This window comes from Antedon bifida, chromosome 4 (genome assembly GCF_963402885.1).
Source record: "Antedon bifida chromosome 4, ecAntBifi1.1, whole genome shotgun sequence".
In the NCBI taxonomy this organism is placed as follows: Eukaryota; Metazoa; Echinodermata; class Crinoidea; order Comatulida; family Antedonidae; genus Antedon; species Antedon bifida.
Window position 1 is genome coordinate 16892872 of NC_136229.1, and position 22014 is coordinate 16914885.

At 33.8% G+C, this 22014-nt stretch overlaps 3 protein-coding genes across 5 annotated transcripts in view; 2 read left to right on the top strand and 1 right to left on the bottom strand.

Moving 5' to 3' along the window:
- Positions 1 to 22014, top strand: part of LOC144840595 (evolutionarily conserved signaling intermediate in Toll pathway, mitochondrial-like) — a 336759-nt gene that overhangs the window by 188569 nt on the left and 126176 nt on the right. The gene's annotated exons all lie outside the window — the stretch shown is intronic.
- Positions 2670 to 22014, bottom strand: part of LOC144840599 (uncharacterized) — a 154450-nt gene continuing 135105 nt past the window's right edge. The window contains exons 2-3 of the mRNA XM_078696471.1: positions 4145 to 4427; positions 2670 to 3114 (exon numbers count right to left, since the gene is read on the bottom strand). The gene's annotated coding sequence lies outside the window, so the exon portion shown is untranslated. The remainder of the gene's footprint in view (positions 3115 to 4144; positions 4428 to 22014) is intronic.
- Positions 16913 to 20211, top strand: LOC144840530 (uncharacterized). 3 transcript variants are annotated; one of them, XM_078696364.1, is made up of 5 exons: positions 16913 to 17144; positions 18865 to 19098; positions 19244 to 19338; positions 19650 to 19852; positions 19952 to 20211. In XM_078696364.1, exons 4-5 carry the CDS (start codon positions 19687 to 19689, stop codon positions 20098 to 20100), a joined length of 315 nt encoding a protein of 104 aa, XP_078552490.1. In that variant the 5' UTR covers positions 16913 to 17144; positions 18865 to 19098; positions 19244 to 19338; positions 19650 to 19686; the 3' UTR covers positions 20101 to 20211. The 3 variants fall into 3 exon arrangements, with proteins under 3 accessions (XP_078552490.1, XP_078552492.1, XP_078552491.1); XM_078696365.1 differs by lacking the exon at positions 16913 to 17144 and adding an exon at positions 18710 to 18731; XM_078696366.1 differs by lacking the exon at positions 18865 to 19098.

The window sequence follows — 22014 nt, forward strand, 5'->3', positions numbered from 1 at the left end:
GAAATTATATATCAATAGACAACACATCGCTGATAATAAAACTGTCAATTATATTACAAACAGAATCTGTTATATATATTTCAAGGTAAGCCTTATAATATCAACAGTGATAGGCCTACTTACAATCGTGTTACCGTATTCTTTGTATTGAACTCAACGAGCTGTGCGTGTACGGTTGTATTCCATCTAGAACATGATATCCAACAACCATAGCAATAGGTATACTTATTGCAACTGCAATGTGTTGGACATACACCTACGTTTAATAAAGAAAAATAGAATTGTTACATTAACCATTATAAGAAAACGCTATAATAATATTTCTGATAGAAAAAACAGACAAATGCACAGAAAGTACTCAGGAATTACCCCGCCCCTAGTCTAGGTTTAAGACTGTGTTTCGATTTAATATTAGCAAAAAGATATATATTTTGGCACATATGGCGTTTCATACGTAAACTACTTTAGCTCACAACCAACATTCTAGTAATATTAATAAACAAAACTTATAATTTCTCAGAACTCAGTGTTAAATCATGGATCAAGGAATAGAAGGATATGTATCGACGGTGACATCTAACGATTTTCCAACGCGCTTGCCTATACTAAAGCACTGCTGCCAATCAAACAAACACGCTCATTTAACCCCGTGTCTCTAACCGCGTCCCTCTATAGAACGCTGCGAATCAACTGTTACATTTTTTAAGAACAAAAAGTAGCCATGTAGAAATCGTATGCGCAGTCTGATTGTTCTATTGACATGTCTGCGTCGATGATTAATTATATAACAATATATTGCTGAACAATTCTGTTTTAATTTCATCACAATCAGACTACGAAAAGTAATTTTAAGTAGTTGGTGATGGTTAAGTTTGTCTTTCGTTTTCAAAACGAGCGCTGGAGAGGATGGACACGAAAATCGGTATAGAGGTTAATATACCCATGGAAGATTTAAATTAATTGTAATTTCACTCTTCCCTGATATACCCAAATTAAATTCGTATTTACAAGCTCCGCCAAAGAGATTAAGGGCTTCTTTACATACATTTGTATTTACATTTATTACATAATTACATTTACATAAACAATTACAGGGCTTTCTATTTGAATACAGAAAAAAAAAGGATGGACACGAAAATCGTTGCCAAATAGCAACTGTTATAAGAACAGACCGAAAACATGATTGTTTCGACAATTTTAAAGGTAAATATGTTTTTAACATTTCTGTACTGAAAACGAAATAAACTGAAATTTCTGTAGTTCCATTACTTTTAGTTTTGAAGCAGATCTATCCTTTAACTTTTTGTAACATACATTGAGTTTTATTTCCAGTTTAGTTTATCATTGATAGTTTTACAAAGATATATGTATGTATATATGTATAATTTTTGACAATTTCTACTTTATTCATAACAGTCAACTGACTAAATTTCTAATATCAATATATTGCTTTAGTTTTCATTACATTCAACCTTTATTAATTGTTGTTATCAAATTATCAAAGTAATATAGACCTGAGTAGAGTTACTGTAGATTTCACAAGTCAAAACTCACAAAAATTGAAACTACTGTTTATAATCGGTATAACTTAAACTGCACGTGTTGCTATACACTTTTCAAGAAAGTGTAGTTCAAGCCAAGTAGGTATGAGATCACCCCAATTTGCCTTCATGAGTTTCTTTGTTTGTTTGTCTATGTGTTTAGCAAGATTAAGTCAAAACTACTAAACTTGATCCTTCGGATCTGTTTACTCTGAACCTATTACGGTACCTCAGCTTGAAAAAATTAAAACGCTTACTAATATTTGGTCAGCAAGAAATCTCACACCAATTGGCAAGATATTAACGACTTACTTACTACTAAAGGCTGGTTTCCTGTCGACGTAAGAGGCAGTTTTTCTAACGTCAGTTACGATTGTTACGTCGATTTTACGTAAGAAACCAACATTTGACAGGAAACCGCTTACGACAATATTTTGGTGAAATCGACGTAAACGCAAGAAAAATAGACGATCGACAGGAAACCGGGGTATCGAATCTCCGTCTGATACGTCGATTTATCGCGAATTAACAGGAAACCGGGATTTTATTGCTTGCGATCACTTGCGTTGCGTTATTAACGATTCTTACGTAAAGTTGACTTGGAGTCAACTTTACGTAAGCGTAAGAGTCGTAAGCGCAAGATATACAATGGAAAAGGATAGGCCTATTTTTAATAGATACGAAAATACGAATTTCATTAATAAAAGCAGCTTTTTTACAACACCTCTTTACCAAAAAAGGATAAAAATTAGCCCTATATTAAAAACGTACAATTATATTAAAGTTCTTTCTATTCACACTTTTCTTTATTTTATTGACACATTCTCATTCCGGTAATTAAGTTCATTAACTATTCTTTTATTAGGAGAAATGATTCGATGTTTTTAAACAATTTAAACCGGCACTATTTGCTCCATCTGAGTTTTTCTAATCAATGTTTTTGTTGTTTGTGTTGTTATAAGAAGCATGCTATTAGACTCTGATGCAGTAGATGTAATATTAAATATACAGAAGGTAAGATATTTAATAACAATTAATAATAATAATAATAGTAATAATAATAAAGTTATTAAATAATATTTCCATTCAATATCCCTCCACACTTAATAATAAGAAGCATACAGTAAATACTTGTTAAATAAATTTATTTACAAATACATTCTGCACAATACTATTTTATGGATTAGGCCATTTATATAAATTCTCAAAAATAATAGATGCATACACCATGGCATACAGAATATACAATACCGAAAATCAAACCTTTAACTAAATACTAATTACTTACTTATTAACTAAATACATTTTTAAAAAGCAAACACAAACACTTTTACTGATTACCTTAAGTGATATAGGCCCTACAGTAACTTTCTTTGCATACACTGTGTCACACAATATATATGATACAGGAAATTAAACCTTTAAATAAATCTAAAAAGTTGAAATACTAAAACTATAAACATATTTTTAAACTCTGAAACTGTGGTACACTGTACTGTAATTTCTCTCTTTCAGATGGGGCTGAATTAAGGACACAAGTTGATTCAATCTTTCTGGTGTCATTCTTGTATATCTATTTAATAAAGCAAAACAATTTGTAAATGCAACACATACACTTTTAATGTTGATACATTATCAATGTTAATATCAATGTTTTGTTTAATTTTCAGTGGTACTAGAAGCAGACTTTCTGTTCACATGTAAAAATGTTAATAATAAATAAGTGTGATATTTCCTATGTACTGGGCAGTATTTACTTTGGAATCATTATAGGCCTCATTTTGTGTTTAAAATTTGCTCTGTAAAAATATTTAACATTTTAAAACTATTGTGTTGAAGCTTTTCAATAATTATTTTAAATCAAAGAAAAATAATTAAACATATTTAAAGTGTTTTTCACTTGTTTTTCTTAAGTTAATGACTACAAATTTTAATTTTATAGAATTTTCCTGTTAAGCAGCTGACCTACTGTTATTAGTTATAGTTATGTGTACAGTGTAGATAACATTTTTAGTTACAAAGATTTAGTTTTTAAACACATTCCAACCAAAGGGCATGTAAAAGAGAAGTTTCACTGTAGATCATTTTTGTTGCAGTTTAGAAGTTGGAATTATTGTGTAGAGTGTGTAGATCCAATACATTAAAATTTTAAAATGTTTTTTTTTTTAAATTTGGCCTATCATATAAAATAAAGTCACACTAAAAAAAAAAGAGAGATTTATGCCTAATTTCAAAGCTAGCCTAGGCCTACAGATGGTGGTCCACTTAATTGGCCTAGGCCTAGTACTTGTAGGGCCTAACCTAGTAGGCTAGTATAGGAGGCCTACTACTACTAAGTACTAGGGGCCTAGGCTATATATAGTAGGTAGGCCTAAAAAAAGGCTTTTAGTAGTAGGCCTAGTATTACTAAAGTAGGCCTAGGCTAGGCCTACAAGAAGGCTACGGTCTAGGACATTTTTAGTACAGGCCTCTTGCCTATATTACAGTAAAATAGTAGTGGTTATGATGTAGGCCTAAGCCTAGGCATGTTTTATGTAGCTAGTAGGCCTATGTACAGTATATGCCACACAGCATGTATGCCTTTCTAAGCCTAGGCTGCCTACCTGAAAAACAATTGCCTGACATGGGCAACCATCGATCGAGCAAACACGGAAGCGTAAGAAAAAAATTTCAACTTTACGTAACGATCATAAGACGACCGTAAGCGCTTGAAGTTAAAAAAGTCAACTTTACGTAAGGGTCGTTATCGGCTCGTGAGCCTGCGGTTCAGAACGATCAAAACGACGTTCATTTTTGTTCAACTTAACGGAAGAGACGTAACAAACGCAACAATCGTAACAAACGTTAGCATTTCCAAATCTTACGTCGACAGGAAACCAGGCTTTACTTTCTTGTTTACTGTGATAAGCAATCCACCTATATCATTTTTTAAAACATTAGATAAAATTCTGCCCTCTTTCAATAAAGAGAAAACTAATTATAAATACAATAGAAAAGGGGGGACTTAAAATGGTCCATGTAGAGTCGTTTTGCTACGCACAGAAAGTATCACGGGTAAAACGATTTCTAGATGAAGACAACCGGGGTCGTTGGAAAGGCATATGGCGAGAGTTTTTACACCCTGGGGGTAATTTAATTTCGTATTGAAATATATCACATAATGACTCAATTCTCAATAGAATAAGTAATTAAATGTTGGCACTCTGTTAATTTTAAGCAAATAAATGAGGTTGTAAAGCCTGGTTTCCTGTCGACGTAAGATTTGGAAATGCTAACGTTTGTTACGATTGTTGCGTTTGTTACGTCTCTTCCGTTAAGTTGAACAAAAATGAACGTCGTTTTGATCGTTCTGAACCGCAGGCTCACGAGCCGATAACGACCCTTACGTAAAGTTGACTTTTTTAACTTCAAGCGCTTACGGTCGTCTTATGATCGTTACGTAAAGTTGAAATTTTTTTCTTACGCTTCCGTGTTTGCTCGATCGATGGTTGCCCATGTCAGGCAATTGTTTTTCAGGTAGGCAGCCTAGGCTTAGAAAGGCATACATGCTGTGTGGCATATACTGTACATAGGCCTACTAGCTACATAAAACATGCCTAGGCCTACATCATAACCACTACTATTTTACTGTAATATAGGCAAGAGACCTGTACTAAAAATGTCCTAGACCGTAGTCTTCTTGTAGGCCTAGCGTAGGCCTACTTTAGTAATACTAGGCCTAGGCCTAGGCTAGCCTACTACTAAAAGCCTTTTTTTAGGCCTACCTACTATAGCCTAGGCCCCTAGTACTTAGTAGTAGTAGGCCTCCTATACTAGCCTACTAGGTTAGGCCCTACAAGTACTAGGCCTAGGCCAATTAAGTGGACCACCATCTGTAGGCCTAGGCTAGCTTTGAAATTAGGCATAAATCTCTCATTTTTTTTAGTGTGACTTTATTTTATATGATAGGCCAAATTTAAAAAAAAAAACATTTTAAAATTTTAATGTATTGGATCTACACACTCTACACAATAATTCCAACTTCTAAACTGCAACAAAAATGATCTACAGTGAAACTTCTCTTTTACATGCCCTTTGGTTGGAATGTGTTTAAAAACTAAATCTTTGTAACTAAAAATGTTATCTATACTGTACACATAACTATAACTAATAACAGTAGGTCAGCTGCTTAACAGGAAAATTCTATAAAATTAAAATTTGTAGTCATTAACTTAAGAAAAACAAGTGAAAAACACTTTAAATATGTTTAATTATTTTTCTTTGATTTAAAATAATTATTGAAAAGCTTCAACACACTAGTTTTAAAATGTTAAATATTTTTACAGAGCAAATTTTAAACACAAAATGAGGCCTATAATGATTCCAAAGTAAATACTGCCCAGTACATAGGAAATATCACACTTATTTATTATTAACATTTTTACATGTGAACAGAAAGTCTGCTTCTAGTACCACTGAAAATTAAACAAAACATTGATATTAACATTGATAATGTATCAACATTAAAAGTGTATGTGTTGCATTTACAAATTGTTTTGCTTTATTAAATAGATATACAAGAATGACACCAGAAAGATTGAATCAACTTGTGTCCTTAATTCAGCCCCATCTGAAAGAGAGAAATTACAGTACAGTGTACCACAGTTTCAGAGTTTAAAAATATGTTTATAGTTTTAGTATTTCAACTTTTTAGATTTATTTAAAGGTTTAATTTCCTGTATCATATATATTGTGTGACACAGTGTATGCAAAGAAAGTTACTGTAGGGCCTATATCACTTAAGGTAATCAGTAAAAATGTTTGTGTTTGCTTTTTAAAAATGTATTTAGTTAATAAGTAAGTAATTAGTATTTAGTTAAAGGTTTGATTTTCGGTATTGTATATTCTGTATGCCATGGTGTATGCATCTATTATTTTTGAGAATTTATATAAATGGCCTAATCCATAAAATAGTATTGTGCAGAATGTATTTGTAAATAAATTTATTTAACAAGTATTTACTGTATGCTTCTTATTATTAAGTGTGGAGGGATATTGAATGGAAATATTATTTAATAACTCTATTATTATTATTATTACTATTATTATTATTAATTGTTATTAAATATCTTACCTTCTGTATATTTAATATTACATCTACTGCATCAGAGTCTAATAGCATGCTTCTTATAACAACACAAACAACAAAAACATTGATTAGAAAAACTCAGATGGAGCAAATAGTGCCGGTTTAAATTGTTTAAAAACATCGAATCATTTCTCCTAATAAAAGAATAGTTAATGAACTTAATTACCGGAATGAGAATGTGTCAATAAAATAAAGAAAAGTGTGAATAGAAAGAACTTTAATATAATTGTACGTTTTTAATATAGGGCTAATTTTTATCCTTTTTTGGTAAAGAGGTGTTGTAAAAAAGCTGCTTTTATTAATGAAATTCGTATTTTCGTATCTATTAAAATAGGCCTATCCTTTTCCATTGTATATCTTGCGCTTACGACTCTTACGCTTACGTAAAGTTGACTCCAAGTCAACTTTACGTAAGAATCGTTAATAACGCAACGCAAGTGATCGCAAGCAATAAAATCCCGGTTTCCTGTTAATTCGCGATAAATCGACGTATCAGACGGAGATTCGATACCACGGTTTCCTGTCGATCGTCTATTTTTCTTGCGTTTACGTCGATTTCACCAAAATATTGTCGTAAGCGGTTTCCTGTCAAATGTTGGTTTCTTACGTAAAATCGACGTAACAATCGTAACTGACGTTAGAAAAACTGCCTCTTACGTCGACAGGAAACCAGCCTTAACGTTCCACAATGAAATATTATGGTATAACAGTCATATTACAATACAAGGTGAACCGATTTTTTATAAAATGCTATATGATAGTGGTATAACAGTAGTTAAGGATTTGCTATGATAACGAAGTATGCTGTCTTATGAACAGTTTCATATTAAATATGATGCACGTGTGGATTTTTTGACATTCCACAGTTTAATTGTAGCTTTTCCTAAAATATGGAGAGAGGCCATGCAATCTAAGAACTATGATATAATGTTAAAACAAAAAAGTGAAGTAATTATAGCATCGAATTTAAAATTAACAACAAAACTTGCATATACCTTAATAATTAATCGCATTAGTGTTCTTCCGCATACCTGTATCAAATGGGAAAACGATTTTGGACATATAGCCGACTGGGAGGTGTTAAATAAATTAACATACAAAAGTACAATAGACAAAAGACTGAGATATTTTCAGTATAAATATTAAATATGTTCTTGACTACAAATGTTTTACTACATAAATTTAAAATTAAAGATTCTGAATTATGCGACACTTGTAAGGAATCATCTTTTTTTGGAAATGCAAAAAAGTAATATCATTTTGGAAAGACGTCCAATTCTGGTTGAACAATAGAAATATGAAAATAGTTTTTAATGCAAAAATTATATTATTGGGTTTTCCATAAGATTCTGTAATAAATTTCATTATTTTGATAGGAAAATACTATATCTATAGATGTAAATTGAGAAATATAGCAGTCACACTAAAATACTTCATAGTCGAACTAAAATATCTCCAAAATATGGAATGGCATATTGCACAAAAAATTATAAAATAGATATGCACTTGAAAAAGTGGTTACATATCAGACAGAATGGGTAGTTGAAAACAAATGTTAGGTAATTCTGATCGAAATCTGATCGCTTATATTTTTTATACATATTCACATTTGGGTATTGTGTATGTAATGTATAGTATTAGGCCCCTATGTAAGCTGTGTATTTATGGTGTTTTTTTTTAAACTGAAAACAAACTTATTAAAGATGTAGTTACCCCCCCCCCCCCCCCCCCCAAAAAAAAAACATGAAAAATTAAGATTTATGCAATGTATAGCCTTCTTGTAATTTTAATGTAGGTTAATCACCAAACTGTTCAGGGGGACAATTTAATATTATCTTTATTATCTTTATTTACCATAAATTTACCATTGTTAAATTACTTAATTAGAACAATGAATCGTTAATTGCAGGTTTTGATTTTTATATTTATTTTGTGTGTGTGTTACAGCTGCGTCGGTCCTGTTTTTGGTACCATGAAATATGAAATAAATAATATAAAAAAAATATATATACGGAAAAATATTTTCAATTCGAATAAACGATACTTAAAACAAACGCTTAATTGTATAAGGTATTCGCCCATGGTTATTTTACACCGCTTGTTAGGTAGCTTATTATTTCAATGATATAACATGATTATCTCTGCCCGTATACTATATATCATGAGGTTATTTATTTCAACATTTATTTAACAATAAACAATAATCAACAATTTATATAAGACCATTTAGTGATTAAAATTAGAAGTTTAAAAAAAACACAATAACCTACTAAACGGTTTTTGACCAGATATTCACCAGATATCAATAGATACGTGATCTACGCGCGATTTTCTAAAAATAACGTAGGCCTAATTAATCCTAATATACACCATATTTATCAAGACATTTTGAGTGAATTCTACCAATACGTTGTGATTTTGTATGGGAAATATAATTAAAACTACAGTATCCAAAGATATCGATCGGACTAACTAATTTTAATAGACAATCTAACTTGACTGAGTAACAAAAGGGTTATTTATTTTGAAATGTTATAGTGTACAGAAAATAATTTATTTGACTAAATAAATGCATCGGTAGCGTCTCACAGTTTACCACTGAATACAATACACAATAGACACGGATGAACGCGTTCGTTTCGTTACTGTTATGATGATCAAACGCATTCGATTATGGCATTGCGACGGCGAGAAATTCAACTTTTAACTTCAATTTTATCAGTTTCTGAAAGAATTAAGCTTTGGAATTTACAATATACCATAATGATCAATGCCAAGCATGTGGCTGCTCTCTGGTCGTAGGATTTGTCTGGTAGCCTAGGTATCTGGTGGTATCTGGTGACGTTTAGTAGGACTCATCTAAATCAGCTATCAACTTATATTAGGTATATGATTAAATTTTAAAAATGACAATCATACCTGAACAGGTGGAAAACGGCAAAACGGCCAATATCACAAGGATTTGAAAGATGAACATCTTTTTACACAATTCTGTATAAACGCTAAACTTTACCTCCGACAGTTCGTGACTGTGTCTGGTTAATTATAAAATACTGTAGTTTGTTTTACCTTTATATCACACATTATTGTATTCTTACAGTGTGATTCGTCAATTACGTATCACGGGTCATTTAGCTTTTTGTAAACATTTTGAGAATTTTTGACCCGCGACTTTTTTTACTGATCGCATTATTGCTCGCCGTCTATTAACGGTTATTATTTAAAGTGTTTATTTGTAGACCTACTGTGCACTACCGTATCTATATCGATCAGATTGGTATTGTTATAGTTTTAATAATAGTTTTTGTAATACTCGCTGCACTTAGTTACACCAGTAGTTCAGTACATAAGATGTAGAATTAAAATGAAAACTATGCTATATTTATTTATATATTCTGGTGTCTTAAACTTGCTGTTACTTCTTTCCGAGATTAAAGCTTGGAACATATTTCGAGCAACTGAAAAAAAGAATAAACATTTTACTGTGCTTCCAGATCTTCCGAAAGCTACAAGTTGGTTTGATTCGACAAAGATTCGAATAAGATTATGTAATTTTGAATACTTTTTTTTCATTCATTTCATTCATACAAAACAACCAACCAACCTAAGAGAGCAGTAAACCTCTGTACAGTTCATTCCAAGTTTTATATAATTTAGATGTTGCAATTATGCATATACTCTAACACCAGTTATTGACTACCTTTGAACAGTCTAAGGATATTATGTACTGTATATATATTTCTAATATATTCTATTGGAATTGTACAATGCCTAGGTTGTTTGAGAGCAATGCGTAAATCATTAGTTATTCTAACACATTCTCATAACCCTTCATTACATTGTAACTTTAATACTATACATTATATTATTCATTATTAGTTTACTATTACTTACGTCTTCAAGTGTAAATGTCAGAGATTTCTCATTTGTTCCACCGAGCTTTTCAAATTTTCCTGCATAATAAAAAGATGGTAGAATTTTGATGGATGAATGTGGATGGATGGATGGATGATGGAAGGATGGATGATGATGGATGGACGATGGAAGGATGGATGATGATGGATGGATTGAAGGGATGAGGATGGATGATGAATAAATGGATGGATGGATGATGATGATGATGATAAGGATGATGGATGGATGATGATGTATGTATGATGCTGGATGGATGATGATGTATGCACGATGATGGATGGATAATGATGTATGGATGATGATGGATGGATGATGATTGATGGATGATGGATGGATGATGATGGATGGATGAATGGAAGGGATGAGGATGGATGATGGATAGATGGATGATGAATGGATGGATGGATGATGATGGATGGATGGATGATGATGGATGGATGGTGAAATGATTATGGATGATGATGGATGATGGATGGATGATGATGATGGATGGATGATGATGATGGATGTATGATTATAGATGGATGATGGATGGATGATGATGTATGTATGATAATGGATGGATGATGATGGATGGATGATGAATGGATGATGGATTATGGATGATAATGAATTATGATGGATGATATTATGGACAATGATGGATGATGGATAATGATAGATGGATGATGATGGATGGATGATGATAATAAGGAATGATGGATGATAATGAATAAAATGATGGATGATAATGGATATTGATTGATGATAATAGACAATGATGGATGATGAGGATGATAATGATGATGGATGAATGATGATGTATGGATGATGGATTGATGAATGGATGAATAATGGAAGTTGATAATTAATTTCCATTAAAATCTACATCCAACCAATCGTAATCATCTAGGATGGAGCTAGTAACACTGTTATGCGTGGGTAATTTGTGAATGACGTAGTACATACACGAGCCTACATAGGAAGATCTGTACTGTCGTTTATTGCGAGAGGAGAGGGAAGTCCGGTAATGTGGAATGACAATGTAACAAGCCAGAGATGAAATAAAATCACGAATACATTTAGCTGATTGTCGTTGTGTTAGTCGTCGTCAGAAAAGTAATGACCGACATAACATATCTATTTCTCATGTGTAGTAGTGTTTCTTTGATTGAATAATTTTGTTTGTATTATAACAGCTCATTTTGGATTTTCAGTAAATTATCTAACGGCAAAGTTAAGCTTACCAAATTCAACACTGTAACTAATCCCTCACTATTCAATTATTATATTATTATACTATAAAATGGATTGCGTCATACGAAAATTGATTGACAGTAAAACGTAACAAAGATACGTTCTAGTCTGGTTATTAGGTATCCATGCAGTGATGATGCGGAGGGTTATTTTTGTAGTGTTCTATTTAAAATAAATTTGTTTACAAAGAAATATTTTGGTTGTGAAAGTCGTTAAATTCGTTGACGTCAGCATTACTTCTTTTACGAATTTGAACAATTAAACTACAAAAAATTCAACAATGAATGATGCCCCGAAACTCTGTAACTAATCATGCCTTCACACATGAACTTTGCGTAAAAAGAAATTAAAAGACGAAATAAATATTCAATCCTTTTCCTTATGCATATTGCCAAAGCTAATAATCGATTTGTCCATAATTATTGCGTTTGCCGGGGGTTTTCCATAATTTAAGACCAAATCATAATGGTACGTATAGTTTTGTATTCCGTGTAGTACCCTATTTATCTTCATTTTTGTACGTCCGTAAATATTAGGCCGAACTTTGAAATAACCGTGTTATACCGTTAACAGAGCAAAGTTTGCTTAAATCCATCCATCAGATCCATTTCATCCATTTCATACATATCATCCCACCAATCGTAATCATCTAGGATGGAGCTATTAACACTGTTATGCGTGGGTAATTTGTGAATGACGTAGTACATACACGGGCCTAGATAGGGAAGATATGTACTGCCGTTCATTGCGAGAGGAGGAGGAAGTCCGGTAATGTGGAATGACAATGTAACAAGCCAGAGATGACATAAAATCACGAATACATTTAGCTGATTGGCGTTGTGTTAGTCGTCGTCAGAAAAATAATGACCGACATAACATATCTATTTCTCATGTGTAGTAGAGTGTTTCTTTGATTGAATAATTTTGTTTGTATTATAACAGCAATTTCATTTGAAAAATCTGACGGCAAAGTTTAAGCTTACCAATGGTTTATTTAAATTCAAAACTGTAACTAATACCTCACTATTCAATTATTATATTATTATACTATAAAATTGATTGACAGTAAAATGTAACAAAGACATGTTCTAGTCTGATTATTAGGTATCCATGCAATGATGACGCGGAGGGTTATTTTTGTAACGTTGCATTTAAAATACATTTGTTTACAAAAAAATATTTTGGCTGTGAAAGTCGTTAAATTCGTTGACGTCAGCATTACTTCTTTTACGAATTTTAACAATTAAGCTAACAACAAAACATTCAACAATGAATGATGCCCCGAAACTCTGTAACTAATCATGCCTTCACACATGAACTTTGCGTAAAAAGAAATTAAAAAACGAAATATATTTAATCCTTTTCCTTATGCATATTGCCAAAGCTAATAATCGATTTCAAGTCCATAATTATTGCGTTTGGCCGAGGGTTTTCCATAATTTAAGACCAAATCATAATTGTCCATATTTGACCAATTTTGATGGATATTGACGGATGATAATGTGGACAATGATGAGGATGATAATGATGATGATGAGGATGATGGATGAATGATGATGGTTGGATGATGAATGGATGGATATGATGGAAGGTTCCTCTATCCGAGATTAAATCATTTATGAACCTTACGCCACACTCATAATAATTGGTGTAAAAAATTGGAAAGTTATTGATTAGAATCGAATCATTCAACCATATTGGTTCTTTTAGTACGTTATAGTTTGCAGATGCTGTTGAATTATGGATAGCAATAAACTCGGACCATGAATGGAGAACATCTTTCCAGAACAAATTGTTCATATTTTTCGACAGCCTCTGAATCATGCATGAGCCGTATTCAAAGATTGATTCAGTTTTTTTACCATGGCATATTTTGTTGAAAACTACATTGAGAATTCCAGTGTTGTTACGAATTCTTCGCATCCAACTAATCTTAACTGCCTTTATGTAACTGAAGATATCAATCATGTTAATTCCGCCATCCTTATACTCTCTAATTAGCTTATTTCTTTTGATTTTATCCTTTCCCTTCCAGACAAAATTAAAAAACATCCTATTAAGTTCACTTAGATAAGCTGTAGTAGGGTTTGGCAACATTGTAAAAATATAATTAAGTTTTGATAATATTAGAGATTTTAACACAGTTAATCTTCCCAACACAGTAAGATTTCTCTTACGCCACACATTGATAGTAGACCTAATTTTACCCGTTATCTCTTCAACATTTATTTTAGTCATTTTGCTTATTTCTAAGTCAAATGTAACACCCAAAAAATCAAAACGGCCTGTATCACACCAGTCAAGATTTGAATTAGTATTAATTTGTTCACTCGAGAACTTTTTTAATCCAAACCATATTGCTTTGGATTTAGAAATGTTAATTTTTAAACCAGACATCTTTTCAAATTTTGAAAGTGTACTCATGCATTCAGTAAGTGATTTGTGTGAGCCGTCCAGAAGAAATGCAGTGTCATCCGCGTATTGTAACATTTTAATCTCAGAGGTATCAAATGTTACTCCTTTAATATTAATATTTTGGCGTACCATTATGTTTAGAATTTCCACTCCCAGAATAAATAGGTATGGACAGGGTCTTATTACTACACTCTAACTTACATATAAACATACAATCAATAGGATATAAGGTGGTCAAACATAATAAATAGTACATATTTACAATATATCAATTAGTTGTATCTAAGATAATAAATTCATTGTTGGATTTAACAACAGGCAATGATAAACATAAACGTAGTATCCTATATGTAGTTAACAAGTACAACTAAAGGACTTAGCTATGTTACTTACGCTACAAAATAATAAGTTTATGTTGGTTATCTTACCTGAATTTGTTGAGCAAGGAATAAGTGTAAATACAACTTCTTTCAGAACGTGCAAAAAGTATCAGGGAGGACCTGACTGCTCTCAATAGATTTAGAGTTGAGTTGTGATTTTTCCCAACTCTGCAGTCTTTTTTATATGTCTTGGCCCCACCCTGTTGTTCCGAAATACATTCCTGGACCATTATCTAATGGCAGATGATGGTGGCCCTATTTCCTTATTTGGAGTTTGATTAGCTAATAGTTTAGACTTAAAATAATTAGCTCATACTTGTATGTTGGTCAGTACTTTCTTTGTTTGTAAGGAAGTAGGAATGTGTAAATGTTGCAATTTCCTTGGACTGGCACACTTTTGTGGCCTGTGTTACCCTTCATCTTCTTAGACTGGCCTACTTTTGTAGCCTGGGTTACAATTACAATCAATGTGCTTTATATATTAGCTTTATTTCGAAGCGGTTTTAAAAACATTTCTGCGAAGAACATTCCTGTGTTTTTTAAATGAGGTGAGAAAACTACACAGATTTTGAACGACCATTTTCATACGATAAAAGCTTTTAATTTTTGTCTGGAAATTAAAAATTATTTATTATGGACAGAAAAGTAACCTATTGTGGACAGATTTCACCAACCCTATTGTATACGTGCGTAAAAAATGGTCGCGTAAAAAGAGCATCAGCAGCGCGGTTTTGGTTGACCTCTCTCGCGAGATCACAAAAAGCGGTGTGACGTATGCAAACAACAATGAATTGCTGGGCGTGGCCTGTAAAATATCACAATGCTATTGGTGGAAAGTTGGGCGCTTATTTTACGTCATGAGAGAAAAGTAAAAAAAAATTGTGATACGTGCGGAGAGAGGAGGCGTGACATGCAACCTTCCTGCAGAGCCATATATTGAGAGAGTTACGACTTCGAATGGATTAGAAGCCATGTTTGTGTCCAACTATTCCTATGTAGCGTATAGAGTTGAGTCTTTTGTTTTGAAAATGTATAACGTTCAAAAGGCTTTAATTATCGAATTTAATATCAAAACAATCAATTTGATTAAAGGTTTTTGTTAAAATAATAAAAAAATTATAAAGTTACTGCGAACATGATTTAAAACAACAAAAATAGCAATTTCGGAACGGCTCTGGTTGTGCGCTTCATGCACGCTCTACGCGTGTGCGTTTAGTTTGTACAGCGATTCTCTATAGTAATGCATTGTTTTTACATTTTGTTGTTTAAAATCATGTTCGCAGTAACTTTATGATTTCGTTATTATCTTACCAAAAACCTTTAAACAAATTGATTGTTTTGATATTAAATTCGATTTTTAAAGCCTTGTGAATGTTATACAATTTTTAAGCAAATGACTCGACTCCATACGCTACATAGGTATAGTTGGACACAAACATGGCCGGCGTGCACACCACGTGACTTTCTAAAATCTGTGAACGCAATGCCGTAACTCTCTCTATATATGGCTCTGCCTTCCTGACGGCCGGCTGCGCGGGGTGTCAGCCACCGGTGGTGGTGTCAGGGTGGGATGGATCCGGTCCGGTCTGTGGATGTGTGAGAGAGGCTAGCCTCTAGCTAGACTAGGCCTAGCTACTAGCTAGCCTAGTATTACTATTACTAACTAGCCTAGGTAGGCCTCTAGCTAGGCGATCCTATACTAAGCTAGCCCAGAGCAGAGCCTAGGCCTAGTACTGTAGCCTAGCTAGCTAGGAGGCGTGGCTGGCTAGGCTAGTATTTAATAGGCTGGGCCTTTGCTAGCCTAGGCCTAGTTTATATCCCTTCCCAACCAACACTCTATCTTCACACATTGCATTGCAAGGCCGTAACGAGGGGTTAAAAACAGACGAGCAATGCTTTAAATATAATTACATTATATAAAATGTGACGATCTCTGCTTCTTAGTGGGGTGGGTTGTGAAATTTTCAGAGATGAGGCGAGTGCCTCTTATTCCTCATGCTAACTACGGCCCTGCATTGTTTATTAGTAGTATCTTTTTTTTAGTTGTAGCAGTCCCACCAGCAGGACCCCCAGCCCCAGTAGTAGCAGCAGCAGCAACAGGAGATGAAGAAGATGAATCCTATAGACCAATAGATATAAGTTCAAATAATCAATCATCATCTTCACCTGCCTTACATAATAACCTATCATTTACTATTTTCTTTAGGACACCACAGATTTGTTAGTATATAATGGTATGCTGTTGGAATATATTACTGTAGAATTAAAGTTTAATTTGAAAAACTTTTATCACAGGCAACTCACTCACTCCTGGCCTGAATGACTCATTACAACGAACAAGCGCAAAACATCTGCGATCGACACTAAAACCAGATACGTCCACTTACCAGACATCGCAACTTGCAGCCAAGAGCACCAATGATGAGGATGCGCAACTAAAACAGCGTGCAGCTACCTTCGTTCAAGGTGTCCTAGCAACTGCAGTTGCAAAATGTCAAACCATAGAGCAAGACGAGAACAACACTGACTGTAAGAACATACACTACCATCATGCCTAAGCCAATTAATAGGCCTACCACTAGCATAAATAGATATCCAAAAGTAGTTTAAGCAATCAAAGGTGGAGCGTGTGTACCAACCTCTTCCCCAACACCCACCCCAGTCCACCTCGTTAAATAGACCAATCAATCTTTCATCTTTTGTTTTATACTTGGTTAGATTCTTGTTTACATTTATATTTCATAGTTGAGTGACAAAATATATAGCTCATCTTTTTCTGTTTCCTTTTGATCTCTTAATTTCATTTTCTTCTTTTGTTTTTAGAAGAAGAATTTGATAATGAACAATTATTTGAATTAAAAATAAAAAAAAATAAAAAAAACATTAATTTTTTTTTATCATAATCATAAAAGAATTGATTGATTGATTATAAATTTTTACATATCAAAGTAATTGTAATAATTATCAAAAATAATATCTCTATAGACAAGGCAACTGAAGCACAGCAGCCAGCTGAATCTTCCACCTCTGATGAGGATGTCGAGCTTGACAATCTGGCAACAAGTGTTGTGGAAGATGTTTTGTCCAGTGTAGTGGCAGAACATCTTGCCACTGTTCATAACCTGCCAAATGAAGCACAGCAGCCAGCTGAAGCCTCCATCTCTGATGAGGATGTCGAGCTTGACAATTTGGCAGCAAGTCTTGTTGGAGATACTTTGTCTAAGGTAGTGGCAGAACATCTTGCCACTATTCATAACCTGCCAAATGAAGCACAGCAGCCAGCTGAAGCCTCCATCTCTGATGAGGACGTCGAGCTTGACACTTTGGCAACAAGTCTTGTTGGAGATACTTTGTCTAAGGTAGTGTCAGAACATCTTGCCACTATTCATAACCTGCCAAATGAAGCACAGCAGCCAGCTGAAGCCTCCATCTCTGATGAGGATGTCGAGCTTGACAATTTGGCAGCAAGTCTTGTTGGAGATACTTTGTCTAAGGTAGTGGCAGAACATCTTGCCACTATTCATAACCTGCCAAATGAAGCACTGCAGCCAGCTGAAGCTTCCATCTCTGATGAGGATGTCAAGCTTGACAATTTGGCAACAAGTCTTGTTGGAGATACTTTGTCTAAGGTAGTGGCAGAACATCTTGCCACTATTCATAACCTGCCAAATGAAGCACAGCAGCCAGCTGAAGCCTCCATCTCTGATGAAGATGTTGAGCTTGACAATTTGGCAGCAAGTCTTGTTGGAGATACTTTGTCTAAGGTAGTGGCAGAACATCTTGCCACTGTTCATAACCCGCCAAATGAAGCACAGCAGCCAGCTGAAGCTTCCATCTCTGATGAGGACGTCGAGCTTGACACTTTGGCAACAAGTCTTGTTGGAGATACTTTGTCTAAAGTAGTGGCAGAACATCTTGCCACTGTTCATAACCTGCCAGATGAAGCACAGCAGCCAGCTGAAGCCTCCATCTCTGATGAGGATGTCGAGCTTGACAATTTGGCAGCAAGTCTTGTTGGAGATACTTTGTCTAAGGTAGTGGCAGAACATCTTGTCACTGTTCATAACCTGCCAGATGAAGCACAGCAGCCAACAGAAGCACATCATCCAACTGCAGGTAGGCCAGCCTTGCATAATAGCTTATCATTAACTATTTTCATCCCACATGTTTTGTTTTAGTGTATATTAGTATGCTGTTGGAATATATTACTGTAGAATTAAAGTTTAATTTGAAAAAACTTTTATCACAGGCAACTCACTCACTCCTGGCCTGAATGACTCATTACAACTAACAAGCGCAAAACATCTGTGACTGACACCAAAACCAGACACGTACACCTACCAGACATCGCAACTTGCAGTCAAGAGCACCAATGATGAGGATGCGCAACTAAAACAGCGTGCAGCTACCTTCGTTCAAGGTGTCCTATCAACTGCAGTTGCAAAATGTCAAGCCATTAATAAAGACGAGAACAACACTGACCGTAAGAACATACACTACCATTATGCCTAAGCCCATTGATAGGCCTAACCACCGATTTCCTATACTGTTATATTTATTAACAATTAGAAATCTATATTATAACATATCACTAACCCAATTTGTTTTAGCTCTCCCCCTCCCCCTAGACCTCACAACTGATACATGTACAGATCGATGGTCAGAATATGGAGACCCTTTCTTCAGAATGAAAGGAAATACTGCTATGGCAGGTGGACAATTTGTAAGTAACTCATAGACACTGCCCCACCAAAACAGGTACACAGGCAGTGGCATGAGCCTATTTCAATGTACTCAGTTTACTGAATGTGAAAAGAGTGAAAAAATAATTCTGCTTCCCAAAAATAATTTTTTCCCAACAAAAAGACAACAGGACACTGACCTGCCCTACATAAAACGAGGTGCGGATGCGATACGATTATGCCCCACCCCACAACATTTCATTAGGGTCTGTGCGACTGGTAGTATCAAAACGGTACCATCCATAGTCCGTATTATTTTTTACAATTTTCACTATGTTTGAATTTTTTATAGGCATCAGATTGCAAAAGCATCGGAACAGAATGACGAAATGGATAAAGCATTTTATAAGTATGGAGTGGAAAGTGACTATGACTGGATAGACATGGGACCTACAGACCCAAGCGATGAAGAACCAGATGCCTGGATGAGGCAGAGAGCTATCGCCCAAAGATTGGCAGCTAAGGCTGCTATGAAATCATCGAATATTACCCCTGGTAAGTTTATTTTTATTTTTAAAAGCTGATTTGTTTGTCTATGCAACTATTAGTTGGGCCTCATGAGTACTAAAAATATTCATTCATTTTAATGTTTAGACCAACACGAGCTACAAGACGTCGACAATGATGAGGAAACAAATTGCCGACCAATAGTAGTTGACATGACATCACTGGCTGACATGACAGCAGATGATGATCCAAACTTAACCGATCATGATGCTACTACAGATCAATACAATTACTGAATACTTTAATCATATTTACAATGGACTAATTATAATCATTTCAATATTAATTTTTACGATAAGGATACATTATTTGATATGTTTGTTTTATGAATTTTACAGTTGTGCAATAATAAATGATAATTTGATATATATTGTAAACTTTGTTTTTAATTTTATTCCGGGCTTTTGATTTTAATATATAGCTAATGAAATCTTTTTTACTATCCTACATGGAATTACTTTCTATTATAATAATTATAAATAAGATAAGAATTTCACCTAATTAACACATACAGTACTACAAATCATTGTTGTCAATTCTGTATGATTTTAATTGGTTCAAAATTAATTATATCTATTTTTCTTTTATTAGGTGATATTTTATAATAAAAAAAATCACCTATTGTTATTGTATGAAAACTTTATTATTTTACTTTTTTTCTTATTTTTACTAATTTAAAAAATTAATTTGTCACCAAAACACTTTGCATTTGTCCATCCATAGTCGTCAGTTCTTGCAAATTCTTCTTAGAACTTTTTATTTTTTTGTTGTTCCCGCAGACAAAATTCTCCGCCCCAAATCCCAGATTTAAATTGGTGTATTAGTAACAATACAATGTTCAGAGCCTTCCAATTATCTACAACTCCGTGCGGGATGCGTAAGATCGTATCTGTAACTTTTGGGGATTTAGGCCTACTATTAGAACTTTTAATATATGTCCACTAGTTTGTTGATAACAGACACTTTAAAGAGCTTTAACATCAAATTATGTTGTAATATTCTTATGTCATGAGAAAATTTCCCGAATGATCTTAATCGAAACGGTACTAAGTTTGGTCTACTAGCGTTCCTGCTTCTAAAGTTATCCATTCATAGAAGCACTGATGAAGAAAGTCTATCCGTGGTGGCTATGAGTGGTCCTGCTCCCGAGACATGACTAATAATAGTCATGCCCGGGACCACTCTATAGAATTGGAATGAATTTTGTATATTTGTATTAATTTAATGAGTGGAAGTGAACATATTAATGCTGTAATTTATTTATTCTTACAACCAAAGTGCACGGGCCAATTTTACAGGTTGATAATAAAACATACATTTAAAAACACAACGATAACATGTTTATAATAATACCGTTCAAAATACATTTAACATTTATACAACGACAAAAGTCTATAGACAGAAGTTAACACACCATTTTCTTACAAACATTAACACAAGAAAATTTAACATAAAGAATTTGTTTACAACGGAGATTATGAACAGATGCATTAAAATAAAATAAACTTAAGTTAAAGACATTTAACAAGAAAATTAAGTCCTGTCTTGCTCTTCTTGTCGAAATGGGAAAAACGATGTGTACTATTATAACTATACAATTCATGTGTAAACAATTTCAATAAATCGTATAAACTAGAAAGCTACTCTGATAGTGCATACCTCCGCCTACTGTAAAATTCTCCTACATAAGATTAAATATGATTTAGTTTAGCATTGTGCGCTACCTTACCCATTTTGGTTGTACTTGAGCGCAGTGATAATAAATAGGATTTAGTTTAGCACTGTGCGCTACTATACCCATTTTGGTTGCACTCGCGCACAGTGATAATACATAGGATTTAGTTTAGCACTGTGCGCTACCATACCAATTTTAGTGGTATTTGAGCACAGTGATAATAAATAGGATTTAGTTTAGCATTGTGCGCTACCATACCCATTTTGGTTGTACTTGAGCACAGTGATAACTAGAGGGTACTCCGAGAGTACAAACCTCCGCCTACTGTAAAATTCCCTACATAAAATTATATGATGTGTCATTGATCATTGTGGCTAAGTTTGGTGAGAATCGGATAAAAACTGTGGTCTCTAGGCAGTAAAATAGTTTTTTGTTAGTTGTGACCTTGACCTATTACCTTTTCCCCTCAAATTCG